The sequence below is a fragment of the Triticum urartu genome, chromosome 2A (assembly GCF_056163025.1).
Source record: "Triticum urartu cultivar PI428250 chromosome 2A, HENAU_Tu73, whole genome shotgun sequence".
NCBI classification, from domain to species: Eukaryota; Viridiplantae; Streptophyta; class Magnoliopsida; order Poales; family Poaceae; genus Triticum; species Triticum urartu.
Genome location: NC_141874.1, coordinates 746387941 through 746400616, shown reverse-complemented (window position 1 = coordinate 746400616; position 12676 = coordinate 746387941). Strand labels below are relative to the sequence as shown.

Sequence of the window (12676 nt, the reverse complement as noted above, 5' to 3'; positions counted from 1 at the left end):
TTTATTGCACACGCATTGCCAGGTACTTTTTGAATTATTTGAAACAAGTTAGAAAACGTGATATCTTTTGAAAAATACGTGAACAAATTTTGGAGGTCCACAGATTTAAAACAGAATCGCGAATTAGAAAAATTCATGTATTCAAAAAAGTTCACGAATTCACAAAATTTCATTAAAAATTGAAAAAAGTTCATCGATTTTGAAAATAGTTCATCGGTTCTCAAAAAAAGTTCATCGGTTCTCAAAAAAAGTTCACCGATTTTGAAAAAAAGTTCTTCAATTTTAAAAAGAGTTCATCGATTACAAAAAAAGTTCATTGATTTTCAAAAAGGTTCACAAAAATCTGAAAAAAAAAGTTCATCAAATTCGAAAATAGTTCGTCGAATTTTAAAAAGGTCCATCAATTTAAAAAAAAGTTCATCGATTCTGCAAGAAGTTCACCGAATATGAAAAAAGTTCACCAATTCTGCAAGAAGTTCACCGAATATGAAAAAAGTTCATCAATTCTGCAAGAAGTTCACCGAATATGAAAAAAGTTCATCGATTTTGAAGAAAACTTCATCGAATTTGAAAGAAAGTTCATAAAATTGAAAAAAAGTTTGTCGATTTTGAAGAAAAACTCGCGAGTTTAAAAAAGAAAGAAAAAACGAAAAGGGCAGAAAGAAAGAACAACTGAAAAAAGAAAAAAGAAACAAACGCGAGAACAAAAGATGGAAAAAGATTGAAGTAATTGTGGAAGCTGGCGTGGCTACGTTGGCTAGCGCGACCTGTTCAGAATCCTCCGGCGCAGGTCCGATTCCGCCTGATGCCCTTTTTTGCAGCAGTTCAGAAAACGGAAAAGTTTCTGGTTTTGGTCCTGCTGCGGAATCCCACCTGATGCCCTTTTTCGCAGCAGTTCAGAAAACGGAAAAAAAGGATGAAAATGGGCCAGCCCATGGCGGAGAGAGGGTGTGCGCTCGTTTGTGGAAATCGAAGAAACGGGCGCAACAGGCGCTGTTTAGGATTTGCCCTAATAGGGCTCTACTCCGGAAAAAGAAACGAAGATCTGTGGTGCACTGGGCTTTTGTGCCAGCCCATTTATCTAATCCCAAGCGAAAAAAGCCCTATGAAGCCGGGCGCGGTTATACCTCGCTTCTAGCGAGTGCCACGGAAGTCTATCGTGAAAGAGACGCGAGAAGGGCCGTCCCAGGCACGCGGGAGGCCACGACCTTGTTATTTTTTCATGTGTTTTGTTTTTGTATTTTGCTTCCTTTTGACTTTTCTTTATACTTTCAAACATTCTAAATAAATATACTACAAAAAACAATTTATTTAAATACATTTGAAAAAAATGTTAACCATTTGAATTTTTTTCTCATGTATACAAAAAATGTATAAATAAAAATACAAATGTGTATGAAAAAAGTTGATGATGTATTTTAAAATTGCTAATCAAGTATTTGAAAAAAAATCTTGTGTTTAAAAATGTTAATCAAGCATTTAAAAATGTTAAATATGTATAGAAAAATATTGACCATGTATTAAAATAATGTTAATCTTATATTTGAAAAATGTTACTCGAGCATTTGAAAATGTTAAATGTGTAAAACTCTTGACCATATATTCAAAGAATGTCAATCTTATATTTAGGAAATGTTAATAAAGCATTTGAAAATGTTAAATGTGAATATAAAAATGTTGACTATATATTTAAGGAAAGTTAGTCTTGTATTTGAGAAATATTAATCAAGAATTTAGAAAAAATTAAAAAAGTGTATGTAAAAATGGTTGACCATGTATTAAAAAATGTTTAATCTTGTATTCGAAGGATGTTAAATGTGTAATAAAAAATGTACTATATATATTCCAAAAAATGTACAACGTGTAAGAAAAAAAGTAGAAGTAAAGCAATACAGGTTTTCAAAAGATGTAATCATATATTTGAAAATGTTTAACATGTATAAAACATATATTCAATATATACGAAAAATGTTGAATATGTACTAAAAAAGTTAATGTCTGTCGAACAAAAAGATAAAACGATGAAAATAAACAAAAAAGAAAGAAACAAAAAAAAAAGCAAAGAGAAAAATAACAAAGTATAACGAAGAATGAAAGAAAAATGGAAGAAAACCAGTGAAAAACAATAGAAAACCAAATTTATAGTAAAAATCAATAAAACCCAGAAAACCCATGAAGAAAAAGGGAAAAGAAAGAAAAAACCAAAAGAAAACAGATGAAAAAATGAATAAAAAACCCAATGAAAACCAATAAATAAACGAAGAAAGCCGATGTAAAACAATAAAATCGGAGAAAAACAAATAAAATACAGAAAGCCAAAGAAAACCATTGAAGAAATACAGAAAACCAAAAGAAAAACAAAAAAAAGGATGCGAATGCAAAGAGAACAGAACGTGCGAAGCCAACATGCATGCGATCGAACGAGCTAGCAGGGAAAAGATTTCAGCGAGCCGGGCATACATCTCGCTGTAAGCGAGATATAGCCCTGGCGTACGAAGTCCCCGCCGCCAAGGAGAATCAAGCTGGCCGTCGCACTCCACTAACGTTCACCTGGAGCGACAGCGCCCCTCCCCCGACATCAACCTCCGGTGGTGGCAGCCGCAGTGCGATGTCGTCCAAGATGGCCATACTGCCGCCGTAGCACAGCCATGCCTTGTGTACAGGTACAATTGGCCTTCCCCATAAGCAATATGCCTAGGCTAGAGACGGAGGCCATGCTTTAGAGGCGGAGCCAACGTGTTGGCATTGGGTTCAAGTGAACTCAATGATTTTCTCACCCTACGTATATACGCATAGTCACTTATATGAAGCCAATACGAATTCACGTTTGAACCCATCGAAGCTAGCACGCACGAGCCACAAGCATCTCAGCCCATTAAAATTTTATAATCAGTAGCCCAAAGAAAAGGCCATAGCTATTTCGCAAAAATAAAAGGAGCCCACAAATAAATGTGATCGCAACAGGCTCGACTGCGACCGTCGATTCCACGTCATGTACGCCACACGCATCTGATTTCCCAAGTTTGTTTCCCCAACTCGGCAACAGCCTCGGTCCATAAAATCAGTGGAGAGATGTTTTCCAGCTATGAATTGCACAATAAAATGAGTGAGTAGTTCATGAATAATTATGTGAAGAAAGATATGTTTTCTACCATCAGTAATGATGTTTTCTTTGATCATTTTAAGATGATTTAAGATCAAAAGGGGACACTCCGAATGGAAGTGACTTTACATGCTTCTTTCTCTTTTATGGTACTTGTCGATCTAACTTGTCATTCATTTTCAATGGTACCAGCAAGATGAGAATTGGCATCTGAAGGTATGAAGTTATTTTTGCACGACTCTGTTTATAATATGTAAGCACACAATTTTGCAATTTCATCTAACAGGTATGCCTTACACTCTCTAGTTATTAATGTAACCATTATATTTGATAAACTAATATCATATTTCCACTTGTTGCGCTTTGGTTGATGTACTCCTGTGATAAGACACCATAAAAAACTTTACACTCTACTAATAAATTATATAAAGTCCTCATAACTACATAATGAGCGAACCCATTGACCAAATTTCCTAGCTCCTCCCCTGAATGCTTCAGATCCAAACATGGGAATCCCTGGCTATGGTTTCTTTAGGACTTAGAATATCTCCATTACAGGGACTCAGGCAGGGCGATCCCCATATCGCCACTCCTTTTCATTCTGGCGATTGGCCCCTTGCAACACTTACTGACTGCGGCAACCAACTCCGGCGTACTACAACCAAAAGTTTTCCACTTAGTTTCGGGTGCTAGGTATTTCCCGCATAATAGTTTCCGCCTGAAAATAGGAACTTTGCTGCCATGTTTTCCTTGCTTGATATCTCCCTGCCATAAGTTTCCTGCCCAATATGTGATGCCTTTCCCGATTTCTTGGGCCGAAAGTTTCCCCTCAATTTGTCGCGCCATGCGTTTCCTGCATATAATATCTTGCACCTGAAAGTTTACCGGCCATGTGAATTTATGTGCCTCATGAGCTAGCTAGCTTGTAGTTTACATGATAACATTTCATGTCCCTCGGATGATGATCCCGCTAGTTGTCTCATAGGGAACTTGCAAATGACGAAGTGTTGGTTAATTCAAAAAAGCTAGCCATGACGGTCTTCACTAAAAAACCCAGATAAAGTAACAATGTTTGACTGAATTAATGATCGTGTGATGAAGACATAAGCCACTTTAATGATAGCTAGTCACTACATCGAGAGCATCAAGGGTACGGAAAGCCACTTTTAGCAAAGCATTTTTTATGCTAGATTAGTCAAAACTAAAATGTGAAGAGGGACCAGGAGACGGTGACTTGTAACTTGTAGGCGCCAAAACTGAGCAGACCACAACTTCTACCGGCCTTCTTTGGCGTGAAAAGCATGTCGTCCCTTGTAGTAATCTGTCCACGTCGTGCCGCGATGGAGACTCTGAGCTTTCCTCCTTTGAGTTTGACAGAGACGACACGCCGTGTAAGCTTGATGATGCCATCATCAGCAATGGCAAGCAATCATCATCTCCGGCCGCAAGCAGCAAAACTTCTAGATCATCTATACCGATGATATTGGCGGTGAGTACACATTGAAAATCAACTGGCCATGATGAACCACCAGCTAGTCGCACACTGATTGTCGCCTCCACGGAGTTTTCAACGATGCGGGTTGCTAACTCTAGTGTGCTACGCTTGCTAGTGTAAAATTCAGTATATAATCCGGTATTTCTGAACTGTAGGTAAAAGAAACTTAGGTCTCTATCCTCGACCTCAGTGGCGCCCTTCACTTTGAGCATGACCTCGAAGGTCCCAGGATCCAAACATGCCATGATAGCACGAGTAGGACCCGTCAATGAAAGATATGGTTGCTGCGTATATATAATGTTAGAGCATCTCCAACAGGCGCGGCAAAACACGCGCCCGTACGGTAAAAGCAGTTTTTCGCACGCGTCGGTTGGTTCCGCGCGCTCCAGCGGTGGCGGGAAGTTACCGCGCGCGGGAGAAAGCGGCACGCGGCGCAGTAGATTTGGCGCGCCGCTTCACACGCGCCTATAAAGTCCCGCGCTTTGCCACACGCACAGAACAGCCACGCGCCCTCCTCCTCGCAACTTCGCCGCTTCGCCGCTTTCTGCGCCACCACCGCGCCACCATGCCGCCGCGCCGCCGGGGTGCTTCGGGCTTTCGCAGCGTCCGCGAGCGCCCCAACGGCTGCTACTCCACCGAGATACAGTCCGGCGATGTCCGGCTCGGCTTCGGGACGTTCCGGAGCGCACGCGAGGCGGCCCGCGCGTACGAGGCGGCCCGCGCGTACGACGCGGCGGCGTGGCGCTTGGAAAGGCCCCGGTCGCAAATGAATTTCTGGGACGTCTTCACGCGCGAGGAGGCGCAACGCCTCGCCCCTCCGCCGCGTCTCATCATGGACATGGACCGTGCCGACCACTCTCGGCGGCAGCGCCGTCTCCTCGTCGCCGAAGAGGACGAGCGAGCCATGGCGGAGTGGCGCCGTCGCCACCCAGAGGACGTCGACGCCGAGCATGCCTACTGGGCGGAGAGGACGGCAAGGCGCCGCTCGGAGCGGGCGGACTGGCGTCAGCAGAAGGCAGTGGCGAACGAGCAGTGCGACATCGTCTCCGCAGGTGGGAGATCGTTCTTCACCTCGGACGATGAACGTTGGGACGACATATGGCTCTCAACCTCGGACGACACCGACCAGAGTGATGATGGTGATGATAGCGACTTGGAGTAGTTTTCTATCTATGTATGCCTAGTAGTTTCTATCTATCTATCTATGCCGTAGTAGTATCTATCTATCTATGTATGTCGAACTATCTATCTATCTATGCCGTAGTACTTGCACCGATGTAAAATATCTTTGTATCGTTTTTTATCTATGTAATTTTAATTTAAAAAATATTGTAGAATGAGCGCGCGCTGCATTTTGCCGCGCCTGCTGGAGCTGCACGCGCGCGCGGCTTTTCAGCGCGGCTGCTGGAGCAAACGCTGCGCGCCACGCCAAACCAGGCGATGGGCGCGCGCCAAAATCCGTTTTTACCGCGCGGCGCGTTGGGCGCCTGTTGGAGATGCTCTTAGAGTATCTCCAACAGCCGCGCTAAGCGCCGCGTGCAAAAAACCTGTTTGCCGCGCGCGCTTCGGCTGGTTTAGCGCGCCCGCCTGCGCTGGCTCCAGCAGCCTCGCTATAATGCAGCGCGCGCGCGCCGCTCCAGCAGAGTGCAAAAATACAGCGCGCGCGCCGCACAAACCACATATATATGTATTATGAGCAAAAATGATCAAACAAACAAAATAAATCAACAATAAATAGTTCAATTTCGTTGTGGGCATATGGGATTCTCCGCAAAATAATGCCTGATCAATCTGTTGTGGGCATCGATCCTATCCCTCCAAATTTTCTGCCGACCCATAACCGAACCACCGTGCTTCGGTTTTTTTATATGCATAGCTAGGATCATTGCAAGATCCTCCTCCTCTTCCATATCAAATTCTTCTTCGGAAGAATCATACGACGAACTCATCTACAATGTTCAATACTATACTAAAAAAACTACAATTCAAAACATGCATCAAATTCATGAAGTTTGAGCAATACATACCTTGTAGGCGTTTTGTCAAACACCTTGCGGGCGCGGCGCGGCAGCGAGCGCTGTTCCTCGGACGACGGAGGCGCGCGAGCGCCGGTGGGACTAGGAGGGGATGGGGCGGAAGCGCGCGCGGGGATAGGCCGGGGAAGCCTGAACGGTCGCCGGGGGGCGCGGGCGGCGGCGGCGGCGCGGCCGGACGGGGGGTGAAAGTGGGAGAGGAAGTGCGGGCGCGAGCACTGGAGTGTGCCGCGCGCTGCAGCGGGCGCCCGAAATACACTGCGCGGCTAAGTGTTTTCGACCGTGCGCCCAACCCGTTATAGCGCGCGCGCCGTTTTTGCGCGCCCGCTGAAGCGACCCGCCGCGTTGCGCGCGCGGTAAAACGGCCTAATTTGCGGCGCGGCGCTAGTTTAACGCGGCTGTTGAAGATACTCTTAGTCCGTTAAGTAGTGTAATAACTAACAATGCATTTTTCAGCATGCATACATGGGACCATAGATGAAAAGAAAACGAGAAGCATGCGCGCGCGCGCACAAACATACACCAATTACCTCCTCCGTGATGATTTGGCAGTCACTTCTTGAACGAGAAAAGATAACATTATGTTTGTAATTGTCGCATAAATCGCGTGCGCCGATCGTACCAAACACTTGGAGCGGCCACTTTAAGCCCCCTCTTATCGATGCGACTTTGATAGAGAAGATCTGCAAGGTATCTGTGACGTTGAAGCGGTGATGATGAGGGTCCTCGTCGGTGCAATGCATGGGAGGAATAGTTGCTGCATCCACCGGAGCAAATTAGCATGTACTCCAACTAGTCATATTTGAGGAGCATGGAAAAAGTAAATAGAAGATGAAGAAGCTCACTGGTGTCCTCGAAGCGATCGTGTTCCGAGGCCCAGCCGTAATTCCAATAAACCCGGTGGTACCCGGCGTCGTTGGCCTCTTGGTCAGACGGGTTCAGGTTAGGGTACCAATGCTCCTCCATCGACTCGGTGTGGTACTCCGCCATCATCTTCTCCTGGTATCCCTTCCTCCTCGCTTCCTGCTCCTCCTGGATCTCTCGGTCCATCTCGTCGTACTGTATCGATTGATACGTATCTTGCTCACGTTAATCTCCCGGCAGGCCGGAATTATTCGGTTCCAACTATACAACTGAAAACGTACGTACAACGTACTCAGATGTAGTCCTCTTTTTTTGCTTGGCTCAGATGGAGTCCTCATCGGATGCACATATATATATATATACTTCCATAAATATAGACGTACGAGGCACGCAGGACAACGTGCGTACGTGACACCGGCCGTATACATGTGATCGGCTACCATATACACAACGCTAACCGATTAGATTAGATCGATATCGATATACACCGGCAAAAAAATAGGTTAGATCGACACACCATTAGCGCACGGCGGCGGCGCATCTAAGATGAACGACGGGGAAGGCGGCGGCGACATGAGTATTCCACCTGCGGCCTCGTTACCGTACCACGCCATCTTCGACATCCTCTCCAGGACGCCCGTCAAGTCTGTCTGCCGGTTCCGATGGGTGTCCAAGGGGTGGCTGGACCTCCTCTCCAACAACCCGGTCTTCGCCGCCGTGCACATGCGCCGCCACGGCCCGCTCCTCGTCGACTCAGGATCCTTCCAGGAGGAAGAGCCCGCCGGAGGCCGTGACATGCGTCTCCTGGACGTTGACGGACACGTCGTGAGGGTCATCAAGGGCGCCGGTGGATTCGGGATGATGTGTAACACCAGCGTCGACGACCTCGTATGCGTCAATGGCGCTTCCTGCGATGGCGTCCAACGGTCCAAGTGGTCGATCCAGCCACCGGGGAGGTGCTGGTGAGGTGCCCACAATTGGAGGTGGTGGTCAAGCACCACGAGGTCCCTCTTGTGGCCACGCGCTACTACAACATCTTTGGCTTCGGCCGCGCCGCCTTGTCCAGTCAGTACAAGCTGATCCGCCTCGTCGACGGTGGCAGTTGCGAGGTCTTCACTTTGGGGGACAACAGAGGGTGGAGGCAAGCGCAGAGGCCGCCGATTCGCTTCCGCTCCCAGCGAGGCTCTCCTGTCACCGTCGATGGTGTCCTCTACTTTTTGGAGGAGGCAAAACACGAAAAGGACGACACGTTGCACTGCTTCGACCTCGAGAGCGAGCAATGGATGCCCGACGTGATCCAAGGGCCACTGAAATTATACGGCGAGAAGAAGTGGAGGGACACACTCGCAATCCGCATAACAGAGCTCAATGGCGCCTTGTGCATGGTGCAGTCCGCTTGCGAGCACAGGAACACGGCCAAACTACCGGGCGACCCATTCACCAACATATGGATCCTGGACAATTCTGATAAGACTAAGAGAAGTTGGATCAAGGCGTACACGATCCTAATGGCCCCATCCACATGCCGTTATATGCCGCTCAGGGTGATGCAAGACCGAAAGTTGCTCCTACAGTGCTCTCTCAGTAATAAACGATTGTTGATGCTTCAGATCTATGATCCTTGCACCGATACATGCACCAACATTACAGGGGCGCCAAATGACCTCGCGGGTAGAATTGGGCTATGTAGCTTTCGCTTGGAGCATCGTGTGCCGTCCAATAACATGTTAGCACTTTTCTTAGACCAAGCATTGTTGTTCCTCAGCAACTAGTGAAAAAGGAAGTTGTGAATTACTAATTACCATGTGAACGACTTTTTCCTTGTGAACTCTTTTTTTGGGTAGCCTTTTCCTTGAGAGCAACATACAAGCTTTAATGAAATACATTATGACGACGACGACGGTGGTGGTGGTGATGGTGGTGTCAGCGATGATGACAATGTTGGTTGGTGTTGTTATCATCGTCGTTGTCATCATCATCATTGTACAAGATAATGATTTGTGTTATATGGGAATGCAGAAAAATCTATAACGAGACATTCCCTAAATTTCCATAATCAAAGCAACAATACTAAGTATATTTGAGAAAATCACTAATTTTCAGATAAAGTTCAAACTTATGGGTGCAAATTCCTTGGGTTTTTTAGCCTGCCTTCTTCAAGCCCTTATCCAGTTATCCTATAATTTATAGACCATCCTCTTCGCAAACATGCATCTTGTTCGGCATGAAATCAACATAATGGCGGTGCTATAGTTAATGATCCTGACCCATGTTTGTACCCCAATCAGTCAGTGGCCTCATGAAGGTTGATGACGTTTGTTGCATTTCATCAGCGCTGGGCTGCTATCTATTAATTGATGCCATTTTTGTACTGATTAGTGATGAACTCGTCGCATGTGCTAATGGTGATCCATCTCCCTGCAGAAGACGAATTTTTGTACCTCGTCATCAACGCAAATGCAATTAGATTAACCAGTTGGCTATCTGCTCTTCATTTCTAGCTGAAGAACTGTTTCAAGTGCTACTCCCTCACGACCGACGGATACTCAGACACCAAGCGCATCCCCACCGGTGAGAGCATCGATTCAGCCCCCTTGTCGATCGACGGATACCAGTGGGTTCTCAAGTACTACCCCAACGGCTGTTGCCCGGAGACCACCGATTTCATATCCATTATAGTTTCACTCAACCAGAAGATCACACGGCCCGTGAAGGTGATGCTCAATTTTTTCCAAATATTTGATTTTTAATTTTTCTTAAGTGATTTTAAGTTTTTGAACTATATGCAGAGATCACATCTACCTCTCCTCACGAGAAACTCCTCCCAGGGCGAGGATCTTCTCGCCTCCCGCCGGCGCCGCCACTGATCCGTCTTGTCTCCGGTGGCCTTAGGGCCATGGAGGCATGGCGGACCTCGGCCCTTGCCGGTGAGAGGGCTTCTGCTCCGTTTTTAGGTCTTTTTCTAGGATATATTAGGGTTTGTGTCCTGCTCAGGAAAGCGAGATGGCGACGGCTCCCTGTAGTTGAAATAAGGCCCTCCCCGCCTAGTCCCAGTTCTAGCGGTGCGCACAATGTCCTCGGAAGGCGTGTGGAGGTCTGTCTCTGGAGGATCTCATGGGATTCATTCGGTGTTGGTCTTCGATGAATCCCCATGGATCCATTCTAGGTGCGTCTATGTTCGTGTGTCTACAGGTTGGATTCTTTCGATCTACACTTCTCTTCATCGGCGGTAGTTGTTGTTCTGGTGTGCTGGTACCGTGGGGTCTTTCTTAGCACAATGGCTTCCCGACTGTCTACTGCAATAAGTTTTGCCCGGCGCCGGTGAAGGAGGGGCGATGACGGTGGCGCGGCTTCGGTTCACTCCAATGTGTTGGAACTCGTCCACAGGATGGATCACATCAAAAACGACAAACACGCGCACACAAAATATTTTAGCCAAAAGACACGTGCGTGTGTCTCTTTTCCTTCTGTATTTATGTTCTTGTTTTCTCCACCATGTTACGATCTTGCAGGCCTTCTCATGTATAGAGATATGTACACGCCTTGCCGGCAAGACCGCAAGACTAACCTGAACCCGACTTTGATAATATACTACTCGTACTAGGACTTGTTACGACCAAGGCATAGACTTGCCAAACTATACGACAACCTCCCGATCCCGAACCAACACATGACACAAACAGACCTAGTACTACTCCAATACGTATAGACTCAAAGAATCAGCTAGCTCCTACGACCAGCTTGTACATGATCCGGACTTGACTAAAGGCAAGATTATTTGTAGTCTCAGGCCCTCGATCTGCACTCCGAAACGTGAAAATCTCGGTGCTCCGGGTTTGCAGATTCGCCATGTCGCCGCTCGGCTTCTCCCTCTTCCGCAAGGGCAAGCTATCGGAGCCAGAGCCGAGGCCCACGGTGCCGTCCAGCGGGTACCACCTGATCACGCTCGACAGCTACTCGGACACCAAGCGCATCCCCTCCGGCGAGAGCATCGATTCAGCCCCCTTCACCATCGGCGGATACCGCTGGGTTTTCAAGTACTACCCCAACGGCTCCTGCAAGAACACCTTCGATTTCATATCCATTCACGCTGAACTCTCCCTTGATCAGAAAGTTGCACAGCCCGTGAAGGTGGTGCTCAGGTTCAGCTCCACGCTCTCACTTTCCGAAGCAGTGCGGCCCACGCCCATCGCCCAAGGGGAAAGGTTTGTCTTTTCCAGCGGTTGTACGGTTTTGGCATACGACAGGCTCATCAGAAGAAGGGACTTTGAGAAAGAACATCTTAATGGCGACCTTTCCATCATACGTTGCGACATCAACGTAGCCGCGGACAGCAGCGTCGCAGCTCCACTTCTTGAAAACGTGCCACCATCCGACATAAAAGAGCATATCGCCCGTCTCTTGTCGAGCAAGGAGGGTGCTGACGTGACATTCGAGGTTGGCGGCGAGATGTTTGTCGCGCACCGTTGTATACTCGCTGCCCGATCTGCTATCTTCAAGGCAGAGCTCTTTGGCCCCATGAAGGAGGGGCCTACTGCAAATGTCATACGGATACAAGACATGGAAGCAAAAGTGTTTAGAGCCTTGCTCAGTTTCATCTACACTGACTCATTGCCCAAGATGGACATAGATAGCATGGACGAAGGAGAGGTAGAAGAGCAAGGCAAAGGAGAAGAAGCAATGTGGCTGCAGTCGTTGCTTGCAGCAGCAGATAGATATGACATCGGCAGGATGAAATTGCTATGTCAAAACAAGCTGCGGGAGTGCATTGACGTGGGCACGGTGGCTGATATTCTTGGTCTAGCTGACCAGCACTATTGCCCTGCGTTGAAGGAGGCATGCTTGGAGTTCCTCAAAATTCCTAGGAATTTAGAGAAAGTATTGATGGTTGATGGCTTAGACCATATAGTTCAAACCTGCCCCTCTCTTGTCAAGGAACTCCTGTCCAAGTTTGCTTCCTAAGTAAGTCCTTACATTTCTTGAGGTCAAAAGTGTATTTCTTCAGGTCAATGCACGTTGTGAGGTAGGCTGGAAGTGATTCCTTATTGTCCTGCACTTGTACTTTCGTTTTTTGTCAGATGATGTGCCTACATCTCCAGCAGAAGAAAGATTCTCTTAATTGCATAAATTATGTCCTTTTGTCTTTGTGAAGATACCTACTGATAAGAAGTACAATGAAGG

General features: G+C 46.7%; 2 protein-coding genes and 2 pseudogenes across 2 annotated transcripts; 3 read left to right on the top strand and 1 right to left on the bottom strand.

Annotated features, from left to right (window-relative positions):
* Positions 1-4304: 4304 nt before the first annotated feature.
* Positions 4305-7681, bottom strand: LOC147987626 (uncharacterized; annotated as a pseudogene).
* Positions 5164-5760, top strand: LOC125538540 (uncharacterized). Its single transcript, XM_048701824.2, has one exon. The coding sequence runs from the start codon at positions 5164-5166 to the stop codon at positions 5758-5760; it is 597 nt and encodes a 198-aa protein (XP_048557781.2).
* Positions 7682-8041: 360 nt separating the features above from the next.
* LOC147987625 (putative F-box protein At3g52320) lies at positions 8042-10362 on the top strand (annotated as a pseudogene).
* Positions 10363-11344: 982 nt separating this feature from the next.
* On the top strand, positions 11345-12457 carry LOC125534627 (BTB/POZ and MATH domain-containing protein 2-like). The gene has a single exon (XM_087540384.1). The coding sequence runs from the start codon at positions 11345-11347 to the stop codon at positions 12455-12457; it is 1113 nt and encodes a 370-aa protein (XP_087396510.1).
* Positions 12458-12676: the final 219 nt, after the last annotated feature.

Coding starts and splice junctions, on each gene's coding strand:
- LOC125538540 (XM_048701824.2), top strand. CDS start 5,164: ATGCCGCCGCGCCGCCGGGGTGCTTCGGGCTTTCGCAGCGTCCGCGAG.
- LOC125534627 (XM_087540384.1), top strand. CDS start 11,345: ATGTCGCCGCTCGGCTTCTCCCTCTTCCGCAAGGGCAAGCTATCGGAG.